Source organism: Pipistrellus hanaki (assembly GCF_964339955.1).
Source record: "Pipistrellus hanaki genome assembly, chromosome: 3".
Classification (NCBI taxonomy): domain Eukaryota; kingdom Metazoa; phylum Chordata; class Mammalia; order Chiroptera; family Vespertilionidae; genus Pipistrellus; species Pipistrellus hanaki.
The window spans coordinates 145,553,025-145,579,623 of record NC_140505.1 but is presented as its reverse complement, the minus strand read 5'-3'; the positions used below and the strand labels follow the sequence as shown (position 1 = coordinate 145,579,623).

The 26,599-nt window shown below is 58.5% G+C and overlaps 1 protein-coding gene across 2 annotated transcripts; it reads right to left on the bottom strand.

Moving 5' to 3' along the window:
* Positions 1-3,729: 3,729 nt before the first annotated feature.
* On the bottom strand, positions 3,730-26,348 carry RAPGEF3 (Rap guanine nucleotide exchange factor 3). 2 transcript variants are annotated; one of them, XM_084879175.1, is made up of 29 exons: positions 25,740-26,339; positions 25,068-25,280; positions 18,337-18,390; positions 18,139-18,245; positions 17,806-17,927; positions 17,507-17,675; positions 16,807-16,891; positions 16,426-16,486; positions 16,242-16,318; positions 15,899-16,045; positions 15,297-15,409; positions 14,939-15,027; positions 14,551-14,629; positions 14,208-14,358; positions 14,015-14,121; positions 13,282-13,321; positions 12,545-12,709; positions 11,529-11,610; positions 11,111-11,257; positions 8,957-9,054; positions 8,390-8,515; positions 8,109-8,290; positions 7,606-7,696; positions 7,436-7,486; positions 6,689-6,776; positions 6,182-6,246; positions 5,632-5,686; positions 5,467-5,538; positions 3,730-4,158 (listed from the first exon to the last, which is right to left on the bottom strand). In XM_084879175.1, exons 1-29 carry the CDS (start codon positions 25,743-25,745, stop codon positions 4,040-4,042), a joined length of 2,961 nt encoding a protein of 986 aa, XP_084735301.1. In that variant the 5' UTR covers positions 25,746-26,339; the 3' UTR covers positions 3,730-4,039. The 2 variants fall into 2 exon arrangements, with proteins under 2 accessions (XP_084735301.1, XP_084735302.1); XM_084879176.1 differs by lacking the exon at positions 12,545-12,709 and having other exon boundaries at positions 25,740-26,348.
* Positions 26,349-26,599: the final 251 nt, after the last annotated feature.

Here is a 26,599-nt window from a genome sequence, read left to right as displayed (position 1 = left end):
GGGGTGAGCCCTGCAAATGAGCCCCCACCCCTCCACTCTCTGGACTCGCCCTCTGAGGCATCCTGTCCCCTCTGCTGGCCTTGTTCTGCGTCCACCTGCCCAGCTGGCCCGTCTGCTCCATGAGGAGCCAGGACTGCCTGTCACTCACAGAGCCTCCAGCAGCCCCGCGCGGTAAGGGTCCCACAATGAAGGGACTGAGGGAGGACGGGAAAGGGGAAATTATATGCCTGGGCCTGTGAAATGCTGGAGTTCTTCGGGGGCACAAGGAAAGGTCACGGATGATCAAGGCCCACGGCATAGGCATGACGGAAACACATCCAGCCCTTTCACCAACCCACCCGTTATTAACCAGTGAGGTGACCTCAGGCAGCTCTTCCGGGGCCTCCATCTCTGACTATAAACAGGGGTAAAAAGACCTCCCTGTCATCAGGGGGGAACAATAACAGAAGTGAAAGGGTGCTAGAAAGGATGGAAGCAATTCAAATTGATTAGCATGCTAAGTACAGGAATGACAGCTATTGTATATTAAGGAACTTAATTGTGCCCTGGCCAGTGTGGCTCAGTTGATTGGAGCATCGTCCTGTGCACTGAAGGTTCGTGGGTTCAATTCTGAGTCAGGGCATTATACCCAGGTTGTGGGTTTGATCCCCAATCGGGGTGTGTGCAGGAGGCAACTAATCAATCTCTCTCTCTCTCTCTCTCAAACAAAATAAAATACAAAAACAAAACAAACAAACAAACAAACAAAAAAAAACAGAGCAGAGACCTAAGGCAGCACTAGGGGAGAGGGGAGGACTGCCTCCCAGGGAGAGGAGCGGCAGCAGCTGGAGGCTTGGCTCCCCATCCTGCCCTCCCCTTTCACCAGATCCTGCTCAGCCTGCTGGAGACGTGCCCCTCCCTGGTGTGCACCCACAATTAGAGTCCTGGCCTGGTCCCCAGCCTGCCTCGGGCCTGCACAGGGAGGCTGAGGATAAGAGGTAAGGAGGGGACGTGGTGTGTATTTGAGAGAAGGGATTACCCTCCGTTCTGTTCTCCCCCATAGGACTCGCTTCCCCTCTGCTTTACCTCTTTTAGGTAAAAGGGTTTTTTTTGTGTGTGTGTGTGTTTTTTAATATATTTTATTGATTTTTTACAGAGAAGAGGGGAGAGAGAGAGAGTTAGAAACATCGATCAGCTGCCTCCTACACACCCCCTACTGGGGATGTGCCCACAACCAAGGTACATGCCCTTGACTGGAATCGAACCTGGGACCTTTTAGTCCACAGGCTGATGCTCTACCGCTGATCCAAACCGGTTTGGGCGGTAAAAGGTTTTTTAAAGGCTTGTCCTTGCACTTCCTTCTCCCAGCCATCCCATGAATTCCTCCTCCCTTCAGGGTTCCCCTGAAGCTGGGACACAAACTGAGAGGCCTACTCACAGCCTGGCTGCCCAGACATCCTACCCACCCACCCACCTCACCCACCGCCCCCGGGCAGTGAGGGAGACAGACAACACCCTCAGAGCCCGAGTCACTGCGGCCTGGAGCCCCTCCCTCCTCTGCGGTGACGAAGCCTGTCCCTGGGCCTCCGGCACCAGGTCGGTGTCCTCCCGCCGCCCTGGCACCGGTCTCCCGGCCTCTCCCACGGGCTCCAAGGGGTCCCGCCAAGAGATTGGGCAGCTGGGACGTTGCAGGCAGTCCGAGGCTGAGGGAGATTCAAAAGTTGCCAAAGTCCTACAGGGACATAAGAGTGACCAGAGACGTAGGTGTGACCACAGGGATGTAGGTGTGACCACAGGGACGTAGGTGTGACCACAGGGACGTAGGAGTGACCAGAGGAGAAACACTGACGGGGACACAGCCCCCACCTCACTTGCATCACCGTAGGGCTGGTCTCGCCCTTGGGTCTTAGAGGAAGGGGAAGAATAGGCCCGTCTTGCCGGAGCCCGACAGACAGACAATGGGTTTGGAAGAGAAGGAAGCCACTGGGAGTCCTGACTCACTCAGGCCGAGGCTCAACCTTGTGTTTGCTCAGCTCTGGAAGCTTCTGTGCCCAGCGGTCCTCCACCTCCTCTCGGGGCAGGGGAGCTGGCCGGGTTACCGCCGCCACCTGCTCCACGCCCGGTTCTCCCTGGGGAGCGGCTCTGCCTGACTTTGCCCGTCAGGCTGAGGACACGGGGAGCCCACGGCTGTCACGTGGCTCTGGCGGCAGAGCTGCAGTTTGGTTGCCTTTTCACCAAGAACGGGACTAAGATCACCACACCCATCCCACCGACTAGAGACGGAGGCAGAGAACTGTTCACTGACTCGCTCAGGTTCACTTAGAAGCCTGAGGTTTCATCCCAGTTGTGCTGCCTGTCGCTAAGCGTCTGGCGCTTCCGGGAAGCAGCTTGCATGAGTCCCTGAGCAGGGGGACGAGGTCTGGCGCTGAGGGGTGAGGGGAGGTGTGTGTGGGGGTGCGGGGAGGTGTGTGTGGGGGTGAGGGGAGGTGTGTGTGGGGGTGAGGGGAGGTGTGTGTGTAGGTGAGGGGAGGTATGTGTGGAGGGGCGAGTGTATAGGTGAGGGGAGGTGTGTGTAGGGGTGAGGGGAGGTATGTGTGTAGGGGTGAGTGTGTAGGGGTGAGGGGAGGTATGTGTGTAGGGGTGAGTGTGTAGGGGTGAGGGGAGGTATGTGTGTAGGGGTGAGTGTGTAGGGGTGAGGGGAGGTGTGTGAGTAGAGGTGAATTTGTAGGGGTGAGTGGAGGTGTGTGTAGGAGTGAGGGGAGGTGTGTGTAGGGGTGAGGGGAGGTGTGTGTAGGGGTGAGGGAAGGTGAGTAGGGTGTCCAGCCTGAGCCCTGGCAGATGTACCTGCTAAGCAAATGCAGGGCCCACTTCCTCCACATGCCCTGGACCCTGCAGCTCAATATCTCCCCCAGGGTCCTCCCCAAAGCCAAGAGGCCCCTCGTGGGGCCAGACAGTGACCTCCCCTGCCAGGCCCAGGGCCATGGGGAGCAGGGAGCAGTGGAAGGGGTCCTCTCAGCAGCTGGTTCCCAGGCTGAAGAGGGGACTTAACGCTGACAGAGCCGGCTGGGCCCATTCTTGCCACCGATGAGAAAGCCTGATTCCCGGAAGCCTGCTCGGCCTCAGCAAGGGATGGACTCCCCTCGGAAGCCTCTGCCAAGCGGTGCACCAGGCCGAGGGACAGGAAGTGGGCAGAGAAGGCCGTGGAAGGAGATAGCTGTAGCTGGGCTGTCGCTGTCCCCTCAGACCCCCATGAGGAGCAGAGGGTTACTCGGGCCAGCCAGTGCCGGGCTCCAGGCTCCAGCAGGTTCTGTGCCCGGGGTGGCGGTGGTGGTGGTAGGGGTGGGGGGTGCAGTATGGACAGCAGTGAGCCATCTGGGAGCCCTGCCTGGGTCCCAGAGACCACACACGGCCATGGAGCTGCTCCGTCTGCCTCTCTGGGGCCACTCCAGGGCACAGGGCCTCCTACTCAGCTCCTGGCCTTCCCCGCCACACCCACAGGGCAGGGCTCACACACACAGGCATCTGTCAGCTCACAGAAACAATGAGGCTCCTCAGGGACCACCACTCCCGCACAATCAGCCCTGACCACACCCGCTGTTTATCTCCTGTGCTCTGGAAAGAAAAGCAGGGCTGGCCCTGCCCTCCCGCCTTCCCCACCGCCGGCCCTGCCCTGCCACACACATGCCACCCAAATGCAGACACTCCACAGGGGCCTGGAGACGGCTGGACAACAAAGCCACGAGGCACAGCGTCTGGAAAAAGCCTGGTGTGGAGAGCTCTCTATTGAACGCAGAGTCCCAGCGCCTGCTCTGCTCTCCCACCCACTCCGGCCTCTCTGCCCCCCGTTCCTTGGCGTGGGCCTCCGCTCATTCCGCTCTGAGGTCCTCCTTGGCCGACAGTCATCACAGGGGACAGATGCCTCCACGCTGCCCGGTCCAGGGCCTCACGTCCACTCCTCGGAGAGCCCTGCCCGGCTGCGGCCGGCCTGCGGGCCCCTGGGCCCAGGCGTGCCCTGGCTTTCCAGGCGGGAAGTGCCTGCTGCTCAGCCCCAGCCCCCTCTTCAAGGCTCCAGCTCCCGGGAGAGGCGGGACAGTTCCCGCTGGTTGTCGATGACCTTCAGCTGCTGGACATACGCCCAGGTGCTGGCTGGACTCCGGGTGCTCAGGGACTGCTCCGAGCCTGGCGGGATGGGGGAGGTGGTCAGGGAGGGCCTGGACACTGCTTTGTAGAGCCCATCTCTTCCCCCTCCAAGGAGCAAATCAGCCTTATTGCCCTCCACCACCCGCCCGGCCACTTCCCACAATGCACCACCCACCCGGCCACTTCCCACAATCCACCATCCACCCAGCCACTTCCCACCCCCAGCCCTGAAGACTGCTCTTCCACCCCACACTGATTTGGGGGCAGAACGGCAGTCGGTTAAGACAGGAAGAACAGGTCCCCAAGATTACATATAGCACAGCATCTCTTCTACTAAGTTCAAAAACAACTAAAACTAAAGATTACTCTGCTGTCGTTACATATATATATTTATATTATATGAGGCATATATATGTATGTATGTGTGCGTATGTATTTGTGTGTGAATGATAAAGCTATTTTAAAGAACAAGAAAATGACCTGGCCAGGTAGCTCAGTTGGTAAGAGCACCATCCTGACACACCAAGGTTGTAAGTTTCATCCTGGTCAGGGCACATATAGGAGTCAACTGATGAATGCTTCAATAAGTGGAATGACAAATCAATGTTTCTCTCTCTCTCTCTCTCAAGTCAATAAACATATATGTTTAAAAGTTTTATTAAAAAAACAAAAACAGCTGAAACTGGTTTGGCTCAGTGGATAGAGCGTCAGCCTGCAGTCCGAAGGGTCCTGGGTTCGATTCCGGTCAAGGGCACGTACCTTGGTGGCGGGCACATCCCCAGTAGGGGGTGTGCAAGAGGTAGCTGATCAATGATTCTCTCTCATCGATGTTTCTAACTCTCTCTCTCTATTCCTCTCTGTAAAAAAAATCAATAAAATATATTTAAAAAAAAACAACAATGAGTGACTCAAAACTCAGGATAGCAGTTACCATGGGTGGGAGGCACGGGGCCAGGAGAGGGGAATATGACAGGGAGGTTTTACTGTCAGTGTGCTCTCGCTTGGCCTGGGTTGAGAAATGTTCATTCCATTATCAGAAGAAACACATACATAAAATATAATAAAAGGCCGATGGTGACAGTGTGGAATGAAGTGTGAATTATGATTAATCCCATTACATGCAACTGAGAGGCAGTGTTTAAAACACAGGTCTTGAGTAAGCCTGCCTGGGTGGCCACGCTCTCGCTAACTAGTGTGGCCTCTGCACGTTATTCGCATCTTTAAGTTGGGATAACATTCCACTACTCCATAGAGGGGCTGTGACGCTATCAGCATGTATTCCAGATGTACCATGGATGCTAGTGCTTAAACATGCTAACGCATCAGCACCCACCCCGCCCCACTTACACGTGGAAAACCTCGCTGCCTGGCTGTCCTCATGGAGGTGGGAGACGCGGCTTCTGAGTGGTGAGAGCGGCACTGGGTGGGGGAGAGGTGGGAGTCAGAAAGACAGAGCCACACCGGGAAGGAGAGATTGGGGGGGGCTCCTACCCCGGGGGCCGGCCCTCTCACCGTTGCTATGGCTGCGGCAGTGGTGCAGCATCCGCACGGCTCTGGCCATCATTCTCTGCAGACAAAGCAAGGACATGAGACCGGGCCTGAGGGCAGAACCCCGGCCTGGCCCGTGGGGCAGCTGGGAACCCGAGCTCCCTGAGAGCAGGTGCACCTAGAGGCTAAGAGGCTATGGGGTAGGTGGCGGCAGGGGGGGTGGGGGGGAGGCTGGGGGGAGATGTCCCCTTTGCCCCAGTACAGGCAGGGGCCCAGCAGGAACCAGGAAGTGGGAGAAGAACCGAGGTCAGGAAGCGCTCAGAGAGGAAGGGGACTGGGAGGGGCTCTCGCTGAAGGGTGAGAGAGTTGAGGCTGCCACCCCAGCACCTCCAATAGAGCAGGCTCTCCAGTATACAATGGAGTTACGAAAGGGCTAATTTAAAGTCTTCACATTCATATTATTAATAACTGTAGACCATCTCCTACCCACCCCACCCCCCTCCACTTTCTTCCAAGGTCATAGTCTATCTCCCAACCTACTCCGATAGGAGGCCACTACTCTCCTGGAACTCACCATCTTCTCAAAGTTGATGAGATTCTCCACCAGGGTGTGGTTTCCCTCGTGGATAAAGGTCATGTCTGCAAAGAAACTGGTTATGCTCAAAGATGCCCAAACGCCTTCCCCTTCAGCAGCCCAAGAAAGGCGAAGGGCCGATGATGAGCCTCGGGCCTGCTCCCCACCGTACCCTAACCTTAACCCTAACCCTAACCCTAACCCTAACCCTAACAATCCCCCCCACACACACACACCCACATACACACTGCCCTTTTCCTCTGGCTTCCCCCCAACTCCTGGAGTAATTTCCTTGTATCCCTCATAGCAGAGGCCATGCGATGTCACCAATATCTGTCGGCATGTGCTGACTCTGCTGCTAGCCTGTGAACGCCTCGTTCATCTCTGTGCCCCTCAAGGCGCCAGCACATTGGAGTCGCTCAGCGAGGGTTGGGCGGTCACACAGACATTCAGGCACAGGCATGTGCAACAGGATGGAGGCTGGAAGGTAAGCTCTGGTCCCGTTACCTTTGAGAAGGAGGGGCATGAAGGGGATGACGGGAGGGGAGAGCTTGGTGAGGGCCAGGCGGTATACTCGGTGGTTCCATGAGGGGTCCTGGAAGGAAAGAAGTCACAGGGAGAAAGGGAAGGGCCCCCACACCGTAGCTCACCACATACCGTAACACAACCAAATGCCCCCTCTTCCCCTCCCCGCGGGCCCCCCCCCCCCCCCCGCCTCCCTTCTGCCCCAAGAAGGGCCATATGCCCACCCCCTGGAGCCCAGCCTATGCTCAGCCCCCGGTCTCACCAGGGCAGGCTCTGTGGCAGGCGGGAAAGCCAGGTGTGCATGTGGCTTCCTGGCTTCCAATTAGCCCCCAAGGAAACTTCATCGCCATTAGTCATAGGGCCCTGAGTTTTCATGGATTTCTCTTCCCCCCCACCCCACCCCCCACCACTCTCTGGCAGGTAAGTTCTTTTGACCCTCTTGAGCCCCACCAGGTGAATTTTTTGCTCAGAGCTCCCAGAGCTGTACTGATAAGAACACTCGGAGCCAGTTTTCTCCTGAACACATCCTGGGGGACAGAATGCCCTGGGCACTCCCTCCATAACGCTCAGCACCCATTCTCCAGCCATCTCCCCGAACTCACAGGCCAGGGAGAACCAGGTCCCGGCTCAGGGCTGGGAACCTTGGCAGTGACCAAGGACAAGTAGAAGGGCTGTTGGGAGGTCAGGGAGCAGGGTTTCTGGAGGGACAGGCCGGGGCCCAGCACTCACCAGCAGCCTCTCGAGGGCCGAGTACAGCTTCCGGACTTTGTGGGGCAGCCGCTGCGAAGGAAAGGTGGATGGAGGTGAGGCCGCTCCGGGTCCTGTCCCCAGGGGGGTCCTGTTCCCGGGATGGGCGTGGGGTCCAACCTCAGGACTGGGGTCGGGGGAGGGGCACCTACCTCCCAGGTGTGGGCCAGGCGGCTGATGGCCGAGTTGCTGAGGCCAAACATGACGGCAAAGAAGGAGTTGAGGTTCTTCTGTTCCTTGAGGCTGTTCGCAGAAGAACCAGAGGCCCTCAGGGGAAGCAGCCGTCCCCACAGAGCCCCCCACTTCAAGACAACATCCAGATTTGGCCACACACTGACCAGGGACGGGGAGGTTTGAGAAAAGGTGGCCTAGCCCTGACCGGTTTGGCTCAGTGGATAGAGCGTCAGCCTGCGGACTCAAGGGTCCCAGGTTTGATTCCGGTCAAGGGCATGTACCTTGGTTGCAGGCACATCCCCAGTGGGAAGTGTGCAGGAGGCAGCTGACTGAAGTTTCTCTCTCATCAATGTTTCTAACTCTCTCTCCCTCTCCCTTCCTCTCTGTAAAAAAATCAATAAAATATATTAAAAAAAAGAAAAAAAGAAAAGGTGGCCTAAGGACGCTGCCCCACACCCCATGGGTCCCCACAGGCACTCACTGGGCTGCCAACTTGATGAACTTCCTGAGCAGCTGGGCCCGCGGGCCGGGCACGGGGCAGAGGCACAGCTCCGTGGCCACCCAGTACTGCAGCTCGTTGAAGCGGCGCATGAAGCGCTCCAGGTTGGCGGTGGTGACGTCCCGCAGGTGCTGGGGGCCCAGCACGTAGTGGATCAGTTCTACCTGGGGGGGGGGGGGGGGGGCGGCACAGGAGATCAGCACCTGCCTCTCAGGGTGCCCGCCACCTGCTGTGCCCCCCTCGGCCCTGCCCCCCGCAGTAACCTGGTGGATACTGTTGAAGAGGCTCCAGTCATGGTCCGTCAGCTGGACGGCCAGGTCCTTGGCGCTCACCAGGTCCAGCCCCTCCGCGGAACCCACCGTGGGCCCCAGCTGCTCAGGGTGTGGGGTCTGCAGGGGGGAGAGTATTCAGGAGGGGGCCGAGGAGTCCAGAGAAAAGGTATCAGTTGGGAGAAGAGTTTGGGGTAGACTCTCTGCCCATGAGCTGAGGAGTGATGGGGGGGGGGGGGGAGGGGTGCTGCAGGCAGTGAAGGGGCCTCTAAATGACAGGGCTCCCCAAGGCTCCCTGGTACTGAGACCCCTCCCTGTATGGCTCCTATCCCCTGGGGAGCCCCTCTGGGGGCAGATCTTCCTCTTTCCCCTTGAGAGCTCCAAATCAGCGCTCCCCTCCTCATCCTTTGGAATACCCCATCAACCGAGGCCCACTCCTTCCTCTCTCCACTTAAGGCCCAGCAGCAGCCAGACCAGGCCCCCCTCTCCTCAGTGCCCACATCCCTACCACCCCTAAAACACAGGTCTGCCCTGGGTCCTGGCGCCCCTGCCTGACCCTACCAGCTCATGCACTTCCTGTGGGTTGACAACAAAGAGCCGTTCGTTGAGCCCCAGGGATGTGGCCACTCCACGGGCATCTGGCTGCAGGCCAACGGCATCTGCAAAGAGAGCAGAGGATGCACTAGGTGGGGACAGGGTGTGAGGCCGGGGAGCAGCTGGAGGCAGGGTGGAGGCCCTGTTTGGGGGAGGTCGGGAGGTCCTTCTCTCAGATCAGGGTTAGAGTCCCGGACAGGCGCTCTAGATGCACAGGTGGGGAATAAGGGGGATGCTCAGTGAGACAGGAAGACCTTGGGCAAGGTGGGAAGCCCCCGAGCCTCAGTTTCCTCCTTTGTCAAATGGAGACAATAAGATTTGCCCTCACTATGCAGTCAAATAAAACAGTTTGTATAAATAGTGGCTATACATAAATGATACATGTAAAAGCTCTATGAAAATTGTGAAGTGGCCAAAACCGGTTTGGCTCAATGGATAGAGCATCGGTCTGTGGACTAAAGGGTCCCAGGTTCGATTCCGGTCAAGGGCATGTACATTGGTTGCGGGCACATCCCCAGTAGGGGATGTGCAGGAGGCAGCTGATTGATGTTTCTAGCTCTCTATCCCTTTCCCTTCCTCTCTGTAAAAAAATCAATAAAATATATATATCTTTTAAAATTGCGAAGTGCTTTTACATAAGTCTTGGTGTTGAGGTTCATCAGCGCTTGTGGACTGAGCCTGTGTTTTCAATCATATCTGAGTCCTCAGTTCCTAGGTTGAGGCCCCAAAGTAGGGTCCACAAGGCCACCCACGCATCCAGGAAAAATATTAGCTCTTCTACTTACATTTAGTTTTCTCGTCTGTTTTGTGCCTCTATTTTGTGTACAGTTTAGTTACATAGCATTCGTGTAGGAATCCATGTATATGACATAAGAAAATATACACATAGCAGGGGGTTTGTAATAAAATATCGGTTACTGACAAGGGTGTTGACCAGAACACTCTAGAAATCTGTTCTCTACACAGCACCTGGCTCAGAGTGGGTATCAATAGATGCTGGCTTTGGGCAACCGCAACTCTCCAGGTGGCCACCAGAGGGCAATGCTTCCAGAGCACGTAGGCACAGGTGACTTCATCCTGTCTCCCCAGGTACTGAAGGGAGAAGGTTTTGCTTTTCTGCCTCCACTCCTTGCCATTCTTCTCTGGATGCCCCTAATTCCAGCCTACCCTGGGCTCCCACCGTCAGACCTGGGCAAGCATCCTTTACAGACAAAAGTTCTCTGAAGGCAGGTCTTAAAAATCCACGCTGCCATGCTCTGAGCACTGACTTTGCTCCAGACACCATGCAAAATGCTTTACACACAGCATCTCACCTCATAGTCGAAGCAGACCTATGGAGAAGGTCCAGCTACACCTTTGACAGACAAAGGAACAGGCTCAGCGTGGTTACACAGCCTGCCCGGGATTACACAGTTTACTAGCCGTGGCTCTCAGATTCCACAGGTCTAGGGGTCCAGTCTATGCTCTTCACCATCAAACTACTCTGTCTTCCCGACCATGCATATTGCTGGGCCACAGCTGATCCTCCAAGATGTTTGCTGACTGACTAAATGAATGAAGACCAGCTAAATTCAAAGGCTAGCTACACTCACCATGTGAGCTTGGGAAAAATCACTTAATCCCTTTGAACTTCAGTTTCCTTGTCTGAGATAGGATAAAAGTACATAACGCTGTCATTGGATTAAATGAATATATGAGAATGACAATAATACCAGTAGCAGCTAATACCTAAGGAGTGCTGTGTGCCAGACACTGTTTTAAACACTTCCAGAGACGAGCCATGTGGTCCTCACCATCCCTCTAGGAAGCATGTCCTCTTGTCACCCCCATTTTACAGATGATGAGACAGAGCATGGGGAGCAGAAGCACCCTGTATGCCTGAGGCCATGCAGACAGGGAGCTAAAGAGCCGGGGTCAGATGCGGGCAGAAGGCTCCAGACCTCAAGCTGTTAAGCTCCGCATTTAAAGCACTTTAAAGAGACATCCCCAACCTCCCACAAATGCCAGGCATCATTAACAGTGATGGAGACAATGAAGATGGTGATTTTAATTGGGGGATCTGGGCATGGCTCCAAGGACCCCTCCTCCCTTAGGGCCACCCTATGCAGACACACCACTCACCTCCTGCAGAGTTGACCTTCACCAGCACCTGCCCCTTGGTCCAGCCGTCCTCCTGTGCCAACGCTGCCATCACCTCTCTCACCGAAGCCGTCACAGGCAGCTGCAGGGTCAGCACCGAGTGGTCTGGCCGGCAGATGTCATAGGGGACTGGAGAGGAAGATCAGGCTGAGCTGTGGGAAGGGGGCTGCTTGGTCTCCCCACCTCAGGAGAGAAAGGGCAGCAAACAGTGGGAGGGGCCCCAAAAAGGAAGCCTGGTGGGCACACTGTGCAGAGCAGGGAGAGGCCCTGAGCCTAGGAGAGGGGGGAGCTGGGCCTGAGGCCCCGAGGAGCACAGGGTGCCATCCTTGGCCTGCCACACCGTTGTCAAGGTGACCGCAGCAGAGTGTGAGCTGTAGCCTGGCTGGTGCAGGCCACCCACCTTTGTCTCCAACGCGGATGGCACAGGTGCTGCTGGGGAGGGGCTCGTCCAGGCTGGGGAGCCAAACAGACAAGTTCCGGGCCTGAGAGGGAGAGAGCGTAAGGCCGGGGAGGACACAAGGAGAGCATGCAGGGCCAGGGAGGGGCCTTTGTCCCGGGAGCGCGGGACCCGCACAGCATGCACTCCAACGGGCCCTGATTGTGCGAGAACCTGAGCCAGCCGAGACCCAGGGACCGGGGCTCCAGGAAGAGAGACAGATGACGCTAAGAATGAGGGTGTGCCCCTCTACCTGTGTCACCCCCTCTGCCAAACAGGCCCAGAGCTGTTCTAGTGTGAACACACCTCAGCTGTCTTTCTCCTCCCTTTCCTCATTTGCTAGTTTCCTATTTGCTACATGCCAGGCCATGGACACACTTATGCTAAGTATCTAAATATTCAGAATCATCCTTTGACAAAAATATTATCATTACTCCCATTTTATAGATACATTAGGCTCAGGGAGGTTAGGAAACATGCCCAAAGGCAGCACAGCTGTTAAGCGGCCCAGCTGGAGTCCTCACCTGCTCCTCCCTCTCTCTGTGCTCTTATCTACCAGCTGTGTCAACTGTCCTGTCAAACCCACAAGCCTTCCTCCGAGGGCCCCTCCCCTCACACCGTACAGCTCTCAGCTCCAACAGTTACTTCTCAAGGACACTCCCTGACCATGACCCTGGCCCTGAGCCAACCATTCCCTTCCCTGCTTTCAGAGACCCCTGTCTTAGCCCTTAGCATGAGATGGTGCCTCGCTTGACCCTTAAGGCCAAGGCCAGCTCTCCCAGCCTAAGACTGCACCGTAGGCTCCTACCCAGGGCCTGGCACCTGAGGACCATTCTACATGGTTCCTGCGTGCCAGCCACAGGCAAAACTGTGAGCCCAGCAGCCTAATGGGATGTGACACTAACAGTCAACGAGCAACTAGACAAATGCAACAACTCCACATGGCGATTCTGCGTTTGAAGAAAAATCACAGTAGACACCTTGCAGGCCAGTGGCCAGTGGAGGGCTGCTCTGGACAGAGAGATGGGAAGGGGCCTCTCTGGAAACCCAACGCTCTGGCTGAGAGCAGAACGATAGGAAGGATCCAGGCAGTCAAAGAGCCAGAGAAAGAAAGTTCCAGGCCCTGAGGTGGGAACAAGCTTCACCTACAGAAGAGAGGGGACCCATGAGTGTCTTCAACAGCCAGGGGGGGGCGGAGGGGGGGACACGGCGCGGTGAGGTGGGAGAGGCATGGGGAGACCTGGGAGGCTTTTTGATTTATCTCCAATGCAGCACCCACGCCCCCGTCCCCCCCCCCCCCCCAGTCAGCCCCACCTACCTTTCCAGTCCCTTTCCCACCATTCCTCAACCCAATCTCAGCTCCAGTCCCTTTGCCCCCCTCCCCCCCGGGCCCCGACCCGGAGCAGCACTGGCCACCTCTGACCCCAGGAGGGTCTGCCTTCCTCTGAGCTCCCAGAACTGGCCACTGGAGCCGCTGGGCCTCAGAGGCTCGCCTAGTAGAACTGTTAGCTGGGTCTGAGGGTGGTGGTGGGGGAAGGGGTGACCTTAACCCTCAGTGTCCCCGTAGGACCTGGGCCATGAGGGGTGTCTGAGCATGGGAACCTTCCACGCAGGGCCCCTCCGATGGGGGATGAGGGAGGACCCTACGGTCACGGGGGGAGCAGAGGGAAGAAGCTGAGGCTGACAGAGGTGAGAGGAGCTGATTCGGAGCAGACACCTTTATCTGAGGAGATGCGCTCCCACCGCCATTTTCCAACCTGTGGAGCAAGGGAAGAGGGGGTGAGACTGGAGCCAGGCAGGAGCAGGGAGCGCCCGGGGCCCTGGAGCCCGTCCGCCCTCACCCCGGAGTCACAGACATGGTGAATGTCCCCCGAAAAGGGGCCCTGGATGCTGATCTCCCCAGACCAAGGGGGCGGGGGGAAAGGAGTTCAGGGGGGAATGGGCCCAGGTGCCGGCTGGTTCGGGTGAGCTGTCCCCATGGGAATGTCGGGGATGGGGAAGCTGGACTCTAGGAGATTCACTGGGTGGGGCTGGCAGGAACGGGCACCGATGGTGCCGGGTAATAAATTCGTGCCGGATGGAGGAAGTGAGAGCAGCAGGTGCACTCGGGATGGGAGTGACACGCCAATGGCCGGGGGATGTGTGAGAATGGCTGAGCATGTGACGGGAGGGTGAACAGCAAGGGACTGGTGGGAAGGACTCATTGAAACAAGCCGGACTGGGCAGATGAGCAGGGACAGGCAACATTCCACGCACATGCACCAGGCACTGCTCGGAAGGAGCAGTCACCCTTTCCCGTGCGATGAGGTAGATGCTCCCCCACATTACAGACCAGAGCCCAAAGCCCTCAGGAGGGTGCGGTCATGTGCTCAGGACAGCACAGCGGTGAGGGGTCCGGCCGAGGGGCTGCCCGTCACGCATGTGCCAAGGTAACCGCAAGCCCAAGTTACCGGTGGTGGTGCCGCCGCCTCTCGGGCCAGTGCTCCCGCCGCTCCGGCCCGTGCTCCCGCAGCAGGTGGCTCAGCCGGGCGTCCCTGCTCACCAGGTCTGAGAGTTTCTGGGAGGAGCCAAGATTCCCTGAGACGCTGTCGCCATGGCACCCGGGGCAGCCCTGTCCAGCCGGCATCGCCCCCGGGTGGGTACCTGGAGGAAGCTGCTGGCCACGGGGTCCGTGTGGAGCATGGGGCCGTACAGGGCCATCCACTGGCTGACCAGCCGCAGGATCTGCTGCCTCTTGTTGCAGATGTAGAGGCTGCGCTCCTGCTCGCTGCCTCCCGCGGGCTCCGCGTGGAAGGTGGGTGCCGGTCAAGGAAGCCGCGGCATCCAGCCGAGCCGCCCCCACCCCTCAGGCAGGGGAAGGGCGGGATTCACAGGGCCTGCTGACAGGCCCGGCCTGAGGCTGGCACTTTGGCGGGTTCGGCACAGCCACCCTAGGAGCGATCCCTCCTCCTCCCTCCACACACCCTCCCTGGGCCCGGAAGGATATTGGTGCAGGAGGGCCGCGCAGAGCTGGGCGCTGGGCATGAAGACTCTGTGGGTCAGGAGGAAGTCGCTGAGGAAGGTCTCTGCAGGGCAGGCAGGGAGGGGAGACAGGTGGGAGGTGGGGCTTCGGAGGTCAAGCCCGCTGAACACAGGTACACGCACAGCTGGAGTGCCACTCCCCAGGGCTGCCATGGTCAAAGTACCAGCGATGCCCAGCCCCTGCAACTGCACTCCCTACCCACGCCAAGAGCAGAGGAATGAGGATTTACTGCCAACCGGCCCCCCTGGACCAACCCAGCACCCAATCAGGTCAGCGGCAGGCGCCCAGCCCTCTCCCAGGCCGTGCTGACCACCTGGCGAGTCAGAGGCAGGCAGGTGTCTCCTGTCCCTACCTGTGGGATCGTGAGCACTGGAATCAGGCCCCATGGCCTCCAAGAGCAGTTCTAGGATCTTCTCCGGGGTGCCCGACATCACCGTGTACCTGGCGGAAATGGCCAATCCATGCCCTGGTGCCACCACGCCCCCTCCCACAACCGGGACAGATGGCAGTCCTCAGCCCTATCGCTCTTCCCTATTTGTCTGCCCCGCCTTGGGTGGAGGGGTGGCTGGCTATTCAGGGGTACAGCTGAGGCCCGGGATGTCTCTCCACCCAGGGGGCCAGCTGCAGGCTGTGACACGGAGGGAGGAAGGGGGTACAGCCAGAGGAAGGCAAGGAGGGGAGGTGGCGAGGGAGCTTGGCAGGCGTGTTACCGGTTCCTGCCTGGGGTCGGGGGGCAAGAAGAGCCGGCGCCCTGAGAGGTTCTCTCCAGCACCAGTACCACTTTGCCGTGCTCTTCCAGCCTCATGGTCTTCGCCTCCACGTCCTGGAGAACAAGCCACCGCTGGCGCTCAGCACACACCACGCCCCTCCCCCCATTCGGGCACCGCTCCCCACACCTCCCTCCTTCCAGACCCTCAGCCCTCCTCCCACTCTGCTCAACACCCCCCACATGGATCTGCCCCTCATCCCACCCCTGCTTATCCCACAGCCCGAGCCCCTCCTCTGCTCCATCCCTCCCCGCCCTCCCTCCATGGGTCCCACCCTCCATCACTGTCCCCTCACACCCTAGTCCCCTGCCCCTCGGTACAGACAGAGTGGAGTTCGCGGGCTCACAGAACTTCATCAGCATGCTGTGACTTCCTCACCCCGCCCCCCAGGCTGGGCTCCCCCTCCAGCCATCGTCTCTGATCTTCTCCATCTCCTCGCTCCCTGCCTCCCACAGGCTCTCTCTGGTCCCTCCCCTGCCGCACATTTCTCCAGAGAACCGTCCTTGCCACCTGCCCCCGCCACCTGCCCCCCTCCAGCAAGGCACCTTGATGATACGGTTGAAGTCCTGCTTGTCCACTCGGAGAAAATGACAGTTGTCTTCTCGCAAGATGATGGTGGCTGCCCGGGGCGCGTCGTTCACCAGAGCCAGCTGTCCGAAGTCATCTCCCTCGTGCAGGGTGGTCACCAGCCCCTGGAGCCAGGCCTCGGTCACAGCCCGCCCGCCCGGCCCCAGCCCCAGCCCCCGGGACACAGACCCACAGCGGGAAGAAGCACGGAGGCAGGGGGAGACCTGGGCGTCGGCACCTTGGGTCCACCAGAGGCACCGCCCGTGGGGGCACGGCCAGGAGCAGTTACCACCAGGGGGCTCGGGCGGAGGGCACACTCACCTTGCCATGGGTCACCACATTGACGGACCCCTTCCAGATGATGTACCACGAGGTGCCTTTGTCCCCCTGGCTGAACACTGAGAGGAGACACAGGTCAGACCCGCCCCAGCACCCACCACCTCTCTGGGGCCCCCAGCCACATCCAGGCCCCGGTGCCCAGCTTCCTGCCAACCGTCTGACTTACACACGGTCCCCGCCTTGCTGTGGGGCTCAAAGAGCAGAACGGCTGCTAATTCCCGCTTCACCTGTGGGGCAGGGAGAGGGTGGTCGGTGGGCAAGTCCAGGGCAGAGGGCCAGGTTAGGGGTGAGGAGGGAAGGCCCAAAGACATGGGTGCCTGGGGGCGGAGATGTGGCTGGGCCAGGTGGACTGGGATTTGGGGGGGGGAGGGCTAAGAGAGGCAGAAGGATTTTCAGACAAGAGTACTGGGAACAGGAAATCAGATGGAAATTTCCAGGCCATAAGCAGAAGGGGAGGGACTTGTCTTCTGGGCCAGCAGCTGGCGCCTCCTGGGGTGGTCACAGGAGAGGAGGCTTCTGGGAAAGGGCGGGGCGGGGCGGGACTGACCGAGTTGGAGAGGTGGGCCACAGCCTTGATGTGCAGCAGCTCCTCAAAGATGAGCTCCAGCTCCTCGTCCGTGCGCTGCCCGGGGCTGCAGGCCAGGGAGGACCAGAGAGCAAAGGATGAACTCCGGCCAGGGCCAGGGCTGGGACCACTCACCCACAAAGCCCAGGCCTGAGGCCAGCTGGGTTTTGGATTGTTATCACCAAGGGCCAGCCATTCCCCAGTTCCCACTGTGTGCCAGACACGGGACTAAGTGCTTCACACGCATCATTTCAGTTGCCCTCACCACAACCCGTGACGTGGGCATTCTTCTTCTCCTTTGACGGAAGAGGAAGCTGGCACGGAAAGGCCCGAGGCCATCCAGCTCGCAGCCGGCAGAACCAGAATTTGAACCCAGACCTGCCTGAGGACTCGTGAGCCCACCTGGGCAGGGTCTTCAGAGGCCTTGTGCCCCACACCCTCGGTTACAGAGGAAGAAACGGGCTCAGCGGGAAGGAGGGCCCAGATCACCCAGCCAGTCTGGCAGAATGCAGGCCAGAGCTCAGGCCTCTGGTCCAACCGGGGTCCTTTCCCTCAGCGAGAAGCAAGGGAGCCCCTCGGAGAGGAAACGGAGCCCCTCGGAGAGGAAACGGAGACGCTGCGGAGTCTGGGAGTGGCGTGGGGCCCGGGGTCTCGGGGTGCAGGGTGCAGAATGCCAACTCACGGCTTTCGGAGTGCCACAGTGAGCAGGGCATCCGGCCCCCGCTGGGAGAGCAGGGCCATGGCCTCAACCAACTCCTCCTCCAGCTCATGGACTCCCGAGGGCTCCGGCTCCGGGCCCGGGAAACGGTAGAACTGGGTGTCTCGGTCCTGGAAGGTCCAGTCGTGTTTCACTGGGGAGGAGAGGAAACTGAGGCTAAGTGGGTTTGAGGCCCTACGACAATGCTCATCCCTCCTCACCCCAGATGCCCGCTCCCCAGGCCTGCCCCTCCCCCCGGGTGCCCTGCCCTGGGCCCAGCTCACCATGGCAGAGGGCACCTTCATCCAGCAGGACTTGACAGATCCCCACAGCTTGGCTCCGTGAATGTACCCCAAGCCCCAGGGCCAAGATGCCATCCACTAGCTCCCGGCCTGAGCAGCATTGCCTGCAAGAGTTAAGAGGACAGGGGAAAGGACGAGAGTCACATGGCAGGAGGGGAGAGGGGAGAGGGAGCAACTCTCCACCCAAAGGGCACCTTCCTAGGCCCAGCCCCAGTCCTGCTAGCGGCAGGGCCAGGCCCAGGAGCCTGGAATAGAATGAAAAGGGAGAGAAAAGCAGAGGGGTTGGGCCAGGAGGCAGGCAAGGCCTCCACTCACCGATAGAGCCTCAGGTGGTACTTTCTGTCTCGGATGAGGTTCTGGCAGGTGGCCAGGAGATGTCGATGCAGCTGCTTCCCCGCCCTGAGCACCCGCTCTGTGGAAGCCTGGGAGGGGGGTGGGCAGCACAGCTGGCTCAGGCCCTGACCACTGGCCATGCTGCCCCCCCCACCCCCAGCTCTGCCCTCGGGCTTGTACCTGCTCCAGGCTCACACTGAAGTCCAGGGACTCCTCGCTGTTGGTGAGCGGTGTCTGAGGGCAAGGGGAAGGGTCCGCACGTTAGTGCAACGTCTTCCTTCAAATCCAGCTCCTGGGCCCCACCCCTCCCCCACCCCTGCACCCCCAACTCCAAACGCATCCATTCAGCTCCTCATTCAGCAAATACAGCAGTCTCCCTCCTATCTGTGGTTTTGCTTTCCAGGATTTCAGTCACTCACACTCAACTGTGGTCCGAATGGAAAATCCCAGAAATAAATAACTCATAAGTGTTCAATTGTGTGCCATTCTGAGCAGGGTGACCAAATCTTGTGCTGTCCCCCAGGGACATGAATCATCCTTTGTCCAGCATATCCTCACTGTATACACTACCCACTATACACGTTAGTCACTTAGGACGTCTGGGTTATCACATCCATTGTTGTGGTAACCCTTGGCCCTGGCCGGGTACCTCAGTGGGTTGGAGCATCATCTGGTGCACCAAAAGGTTGCAGGTTTGACTCCCTGTCATGGCACATACCTAGGTTTCAGGTTCGATCCCTGATCAGGGTGCATAGGGGAGGCAACTGATTGATGTTTCTCTTTCTCTCTTTCTCTCTCTCTCTCTCTCTCTCTCTCTCTCTCTCTCTCCCTCTCCCCCCACTTCCTCTCTCTAAAATCAGTAACATATCCTGCAGTGATGATTTTTTTTTTTTAAAAAGTAAGCCATATTTTACTTAATACTGAGCCCAAAGTGCACCAGTAGTGGAGTTAGAGATTCGGATATGCCAAAGACAGGTAGTAAAGTGCTTCCTTTAAGTGCAAAGGTATGTGTGTACAGGAAAAACAGTATGTATAGGGTGCAGTCCTGTCCCTGGTTTCAGGTATGTGCTGGGGTCCTGGAACTCAGCCCCTGGATGAGAGGCGACAACTGTAAACAGATACTCCCTGATCACACGGTGCGTCCGGCATCGCCTCTTCCCCACCCTGCTAACCTGTCCGCAGACACCCAAGCACTTCACCCTCAGATGAGCACCCCGAGAGCCCAGTTCTGCTTACTCCCAGGCACCTGCCCCTGGAAGCGCATGGGGACCTGAGATAAGAAGGCCCCGGGGCCTGGGGGTGCGTGGCTCGGGAGGCTGGGACACTGGTTCCTTGGCTGGCGTGTCACAAGGCCTGATCCCAGAGCCAAGGTCTGTCCCAGCCACAGGTCCGTGGGCAAACCTGCCCCGGGTGGGCTTCCGTGCACCCTGGTCGTTAACACAAACCTTGGAACCAGACTCCTGGCTCCAAATCCCTGCTCCCCCACTTATCAGCAGTGTGATTGAATACAGCACTGCCTGGTATGAAGTTGTATGTACATGTCAGCTATTATTACTCCTCTGTGAAGCAAAAGGCGGCTGCTTGCCGGAGCTCCTGACCTCTCTGAGATGCTCTGCGAGTCCAGAACCCTGTGGCGTGAGGAGGGCTGGCTCCGGGAGACGGGGTTTAGGCAGAAACATCAGTTAACAGGTTTCCAGCCTTTTGTGTCAATGGAGCCACCCAGCCTCTGTGCCCCGGGTGTTGGCCATGAAAACCTCTTCCGACCCTTTTCTCTGCCGCCTGAGAGCTGGAGTTTGTGGCCATCCCTGGCCAGGATGCCCTCCCTGTACAAGCCCTCCCTGAGGCAGAGCACTTTACAAAGCACGGTCCCCCCTGTGACTCTGATCCCGTATTAAAGAGGATCAGACGAGAGCGAGGCGGGGCAGGTGTACTAATCTGCCTTCTTTGATTTACAAGGAAACAAAACTCTTGAGGTGAAGTGCTCAGGTAACTCAGCCATCCGTACTTGAGACAGCCAGACAGCCACGAACAAACTCGAGTTCCGACCAGAAGTGCTCACATTCTTGGTCTCGCTCCACCCACCACACCTTCCCCTTCCTCTCCCTTCCCCCTTCTCACCAGCGCGCTCTCTCTCTCTCTCTCTCTCTCTCTCTCTCTCTCTCTCTCTCTCTCTCTCTCTCTCCCATCTCACTCATGTCCCTGAAAACAACCGGCTAGGGGGCTGCGGTACAACCAGGCCTGGGGCCAGAGCCCGCTCCCCTGGTTCTGGCATCTCCCACTGTATGCCAGGCAGAGGCCTGAGGTCTGGCATGTGTAAATGCTTGGCCCAGGGCTGAGCGGAAGTCACTAGGTGTCCCAAGGGTATCCCCCTGCCCGGGTCATGGGGCCCAGCCTGGTGCCAGACACAGAGCCTAGAGACTTAGCAACAGGAAATGAGGAGGAGGAGAAGGAGGAGGAGAAGGAGGAGGAGGAGGAGGAGGAGGAGGAGGAGGAGGAGGAGGAGCAGCGGCAGCCAGGGAAAGAGGAAGGGCCGGAATGCTACCCAGCCAGGCCACAGTGTTGGAACAAACAGTGCCGAGAGCTAATGACTTGTTGTTGTTCATGTCAAAATGCCCAGGTGGCCCCAGTCCCTGCCCCAACTCCCTTTGGTGCCCACAACCCAGACTCCAGCACAGGCTCTCTTTCCTGGTATTATTTTGACCCCAGAGGGCACTTCAGGAGGGGAGGTGCCGGGTCATGTGGCCAGGCTGGTCACCATCCAGATCCCAGATCCACAGGCCTTGCCTCAGCCACTTCCTGTCCTGCCCCAGGGGATGAGTAGGAGGGTCAGAGGCTCTGGCCCATCGGAGCTGAGGAGGGACCCAGAGGCAGCCCTCTCACTTTGCCAAGGAAAGCAGGTGCCCAGAGAGACGAGTAGCTCCCACGCTGCTTAGAGATGGAAGATCCTCCTGAATAACTGCTACCAGCGCCCACCCTGAACGGAGAGGTGTTTGTTTCCTGTGTCACGCTAGGGAGGAGGAGGCGCGGAGGTTGCATAACATACCCTGAGAGTAGGTAAAATAAGCATCAGGATTCACACTGTGCCTGTCTGATTCCAAAGCCCATGCTCTTAGCCACTATGCCCTGCCATCTCCATGGCAACTACCCCAGATTCCCCCGCTGTGCCGTAGAAGTGGAAATAGCAGAGGTATTCTACCCTCGGGAATGTTCATTCCATGGACAAGTAAGCCTGGAGAACACCGGGTAAAACCAATTCAATGCGTTTGCTATCACAGTCCCGCTGGGCCCAAGATGTTGGGGTGTGGGTGCTCTTCGGGGGCAGGGGTCAAGTGTGTGGGCTCTGGAGCTGGTTCTCCCATTACCAGCTGGCTGTGTGACCCAGGGCTGCTTATTAGCCTCTCTGTGCTTCCGTTTCCTCTCCTGCACCTGGGGTTGGTGATAAATATACTGTCTTCCCCCCCCAAAAAACAAAACAAAACAAACACACACACACACACACACACACACACACACACACACCTATCCCATAGTTATTATAAGGATCAACTGAGAATAATAGGAAGCACTTGGAGCAGGGCCTGGCTTGTAGTAACTGCTTAGTAAGTGCTAAGTAGCTTGAAACTTGATTAATCTTTATTTCATGTTGGGCACTGGACGCTGTAAGAAATGTACCTCGCCAAAACCGGTTTGACTCAGTGGATAGAGCATCGGCCTGCGGACTGGAAGGTTCCGGGTTCGATTCCGGTCAAGGGCATGTACCTTGGTTGTGGGCACATCCCCAGCAGAGGGTGTGCAGGAGGCAGCTGATGTTTCTAACTCTCTATCCCTCTCTCTCTTCCTCTCTGTGAAAAATCAATAAAAAAATAAAATAAAATAAAAAAGGAATGTACCTCGTTGACCCTATCCCTGAGCGATGACCCTGAGCGACAGCTTAGGGCTTCTCGGTGGGAAAGAAGTGGCTGATATGGGTGGAGGTGAAGGTCCTCGCCCGCCTCCTCGCATGGCTTCACAGGAACTACTCGGGGAGGAAGAGGAGTTGCCAGCTAGCTCCCATGGCACCGGCACCTGACCTGCCCCGCCCTCCCTCCCTGTCACTGAGTGTCAGAACCCCACCGGCGTGCAGACAGACGCCAGGGGACCTGTCAGACCAGTTCCATTAGCCCATGGCTCGGGTCTCAGGGCTATTCACGGTGGGACAGGAAGGAGATGCACTGGGGTGGGGCGGTATTTTGGAGTGTCCGTGTGACCACCCACAGCAAGAGAAAACACACCATGAAGCTGGACTCTGGAGCCAGCTTACCCAGGACCAAAGGCCAGCTTTGTCCCTGAGCGGCTGTGTGACCCTGGACCTGCCACTCAGCCTCTCTGTGCCTCTGTTTTCTCATCTCTAAAATGAAATGATGACATGAGCACCTATCCCACAGGCTGTTGTGCGAGTGTTCGATATGATGAAAGCCTTACAGAACTGTCTGAAACGTAAGTCCTAGATAACTACCAGCTACTACCATTATTTGGACGAAAGCATGTTTCCTGAGTTAACACCATCCCCAAAACAATCACTCAGAGAGAAGCACCCCAGGCTTCTGTGAGCTTATGGGACGCACCAGGGGTCATCCAGATCTTGTCGCTGCCTCTAGACAGACTGACCCCTCTGCTGGGTCCCAGACACCAGACAATCTCTCCGCTTCATGTTTTCCAAAGGAGGGGCTCTTCCATTCCATTCCAGTGTCGCCTTGGTCAGGGCTGGTAAGTCCTTTCTCTCTCTGTCCTCCGGCCCTCTAACCTGCTTTTATTTTTCTCTTGTCCCGGTCCAGTAGGGACAGAGAGTGCTCTCTAGCCTGCAGGAAGTCGATGGGCTTCCCCTTGCTTTTCTAAGAGGTAAGCAGGGGCTGCGTAACTGCCGGCACTGTCCTCCTGGGACTCTGGCCTCTGCTCCCTCACAACCTCCACCCTTCACCCTGGGTGTGCACATTCCCTGCCTGGCGCTGGTCCCTCTCACGTGAGCCCTTCGTGGGCCAAAGGCATCATCCAGAGGTTCAAGGTGCAGCTTTATAGGTACCCAGAGTCACAATGGGCTGAAAGGACCCCAATCCATTGCCCAGAGCAGGTCAGCAGGAGAGGGTGTGGCAGCCCTCTAACCAACAATCCCCACTCGCCCCCTCTCCCTACCCCCCTGGCAGGGGAAGGGCCTTGCTTCTGTGCCTTTGACCCCGTTTACACTCCAACAGCCCTCACCCCCACCCTCGTGGCCTCCCCAAGCACACCAGGGGCTGGAGGGGTCAGGAGACAGCCTGGCGGCCTCATCTACCCACTCCCAGGCTTTGGGTCCCAAGGGGATCCTCCAGTGACCTCATTGTCCTAGCACCTGACCTTCCCCCCACTCTCCACCTTGCCTCTACAAGCTGGGAAAAGGACAGGAAATGCACGAGTAATTATAGCCTGAGAGGGAAAGAGGGAGGGAGTGTTCCAGCCCACTGGCTCCAAGCAGTAGCTACTGCCAGGGACCCGGAAGGGGGGCGGGGGCAGCTAAGCCCAGAAGTGACTGGCTCCCTTGCCTCCTCCAGAGCCCCATCTTGAGCAGGACCAAGGCCAGGGGGGGGGACCCTTATCAGAAAAACCCTGGGAGGCAGGGTTTGGGGGACTGCCACCCAGATTCTCCTCTCGATTCTGATCGCCAGGATGACCCCCTCAGTTTTCTCAACTCAGCCTCATGTTTTGGTAAATATAAATGGCAGTTGAGAGAGGTAGGAGGGAGCAGGCAGAAGGTGGCGGTCATTCTATTCCACGGGACTTGCCCATAAGAGATGAGCTCTCGCCAGTGGGAGAGAAAGGGCTGGTCCTGGGGGAGGGAGGAGCTACCTTATCCAGGACCAAAGGCCTATCCACTGAGGGTACCCCCATCCTGTCGCTTCGCTCAGTGGATAGAGCGTCGGTCTGTGGAGTGAAAGGTCCCAGTTTCGATTCCGGTTAAGGGCATGTACATTGGTTGCGGGCACATCTCCGGGAGGAGGTGTGCAGGAGGCAGCTGGTCGATATTTCTCTCTCATCAATGTTTCTAGCTATCTATCCCTCTCCCTTCCTCTCTGTGAAAAATCAATAAAATACATTAAAAAAAAAAAAAAAAAAAAAAAAGATGAGCTCTCCCAAGTCTGCCACCGAGCTGCTCCTGTTTCCCTCCATGCCTTTACCAAAGACAGATGGGCATACAAGACACACACTGAGTCTCAGGTGAAGTCACTTTATTAAGTCTGGGAGATTAAAGAGAGCTTCTCTGACAATTTGGATCCTGCACCCCACCACTCCTGCTCCCTCCTTCACTTTTGCAGCCCCGCAGCTGTTATCCAATGACAGTTCCCCTCCAGTCGCCTCAGCGTCCCTAACCTTTTCAGAATCCTTCCCTGAGCTCCCCAATGCCAGATACCTCGCAGTGTTTGCATGACCACCTCACCCCAAAATAAAAAAACAACAAAAACCAGAATTGGTGCAGTTCAGTGGCTCACTAACCGGGAATGTTGCCACGGTGATAGGTGGAGAAGAGTAACCACGTTTACCTCAGCCCTGACTTGACCCGGCCTCCACCCCCTACAGGGAGGACACACAAGCACCTAACCCTAGGCCTGCAGAGGTTATGCATAAATGACAAACCCCTCGCCTCTTCCCCATGCCTAAAAGGGGGTACTTGGGCACCACACACACACACACACACATACATACACACACACGCATGCACACACACACACAGTGCAGCTGTGTGAGCGAGCCGCCCACACATACCCATACCAGAGCTAAGCTGCCTGACCAGCTGTCTGTCCGGCAGTACCCCCCACACTCCCAGAACGAGCTGGGCCGCCACCAGCATGCCTGTGCTCCCCATCCAGACGTTCCAGCCCCCGGATTCACCGAGCACTCACCCAGCGGAGCCCCTGGATGCGGCTGGGGCGCTGGTGCTCCAGGAGCAGCTGGTAGGAGCAGCTTCGGGGCAGGTGCATCCTCCTCAGCACCATGTTGAGCAGCGTCCCCTCGGGCACCACGTCCGGCAGGCTCCCCACCTGTGGTGCTCCCAGAGCGGGGCTGTCCTCCACGATCAGGCCCACCTGCCAGCGGCTCTCACCGGGCCAGCCCACCTGTGAGGAGGGGAGGAAGGCGGACAGCCATGGGGCCGGGGCAGCTGGACCGGGACACAACTCCCCCGGCAGCAGCACCGCTTCCTCAGAGGCCTCCGGACTGGGCAGGCGGAGGTGCTGCAGCCCTGCCAGGAGCTGGGGGAGGGACAGGAAGACCTTCGCTGGGTCTTGTCGCTCCGGCGCACTTAGGGGTCTCCCGCTGGCGGGAGGCAGAGCCTCCCTTCCCGGCCTTCTTTGGACTCCTGCCCCACCCCGCTCCCCGAGTCCCTGCAGGGACCTCCACCACCTCCCGGTGAGGCTGTGGGCTCCCTGGATCCCCCAGAAACGTAGCTTCAGCTCAAACCCTTCTTCTCCCCTCCTCCCTCCCCCAGGACCAGCCCTTTCTCTCCCACCCAAACTCCCCCATCATGTCGCTTCCTCTTCGGCTGATCTTCACCCCTGGCCCCCCACCGTACCCACCTTCATGATCCTTCTCGAGATCCTCCAGCCTTGCAGGCTCTAGCAAAAGGCTGGGGGTCCCCAGCGAGCCCCGGTCAGCTGCGATGGGAGGGATCCTGGAGGGCTGCGGGCTCTGAGTCCTGGACGCAGTGACCAGGGCCAGTTCTTAGCTGGACCCACCGGCAGCGCAGCCAGAGGCCGGCGGGAGGAGGGGCTCCTCCTGGGTGGGTAGAGGGCTGGGGGCCTGCGGGGGGCCTCCCCCCGCAGCGACAAGGAGCCCGAGCCTCCACCTCCGTCCCAGACCAAAGAGCCAGCTGGCACGGGGCACTGAAGCGAGGCTGCGGCTGGCACTGGTCCGGGCGGGAGCTGTCACACCCCCTGTGCTGCCCGCCCCCTTCCCCTCCCGGACGAGCCGAGGGGGCAGGGAGGAGGAGGCTCTGGCCTCGCGGCCCGGAGGGAGGGAAGGAGGAAGGGAGGGCATGGAACTGAGGGGCGGACACGGGCAGGGGTGGAGACCCGACTCTGGGGCGTGCAGAGCGGGCCGGAGCCCGAGCCCTGAGACACCCCGGGAGGCAGGAGCGCCCCGGGGTGTGCGGGGGGTGTGCCGGGGCCACCAGGCCCAGGTGACCGGCTAGGGGCGGTGAGTGGCAGCAGCACCGGCCGCCACGTGGCCCGGAGGACAAATGCAAACAAGGAAACCGGGGAGTGGGGGGAGGGGCGGGGCGGGAGGTGAGTCATGGTGGCCCCACCCGGGAGGGAAATCCGGGCTGAGGCCGCTTCCCGGCTGGGGCGTTCTGCCTCCTGCTCGGGTTCAGGGTCTCAGACAGCCCGGGGGAGTGAGGGGGCTGCTTTCCGGCGGGGAACCCCGCTGCCTGGCCTCC

Bases quoted from the DNA above. Each gene is read 5' to 3' on its own strand.
- RAPGEF3 (XM_084879175.1), bottom strand. The intron at 15,410-15,898 runs GTGCCTTGCTGG...CTTGTTCTCCAG, and splicing joins ACTTCAACCGTATCATCAAG to GACGTGGAGGCGAAGACCAT. The intron at 8,291-8,389 runs GTTACTGCGGGG...CCCCCCCCCCAG, and splicing joins TCTTCAACAGTATCCACCAG to GTAGAACTGATCCACTACGT.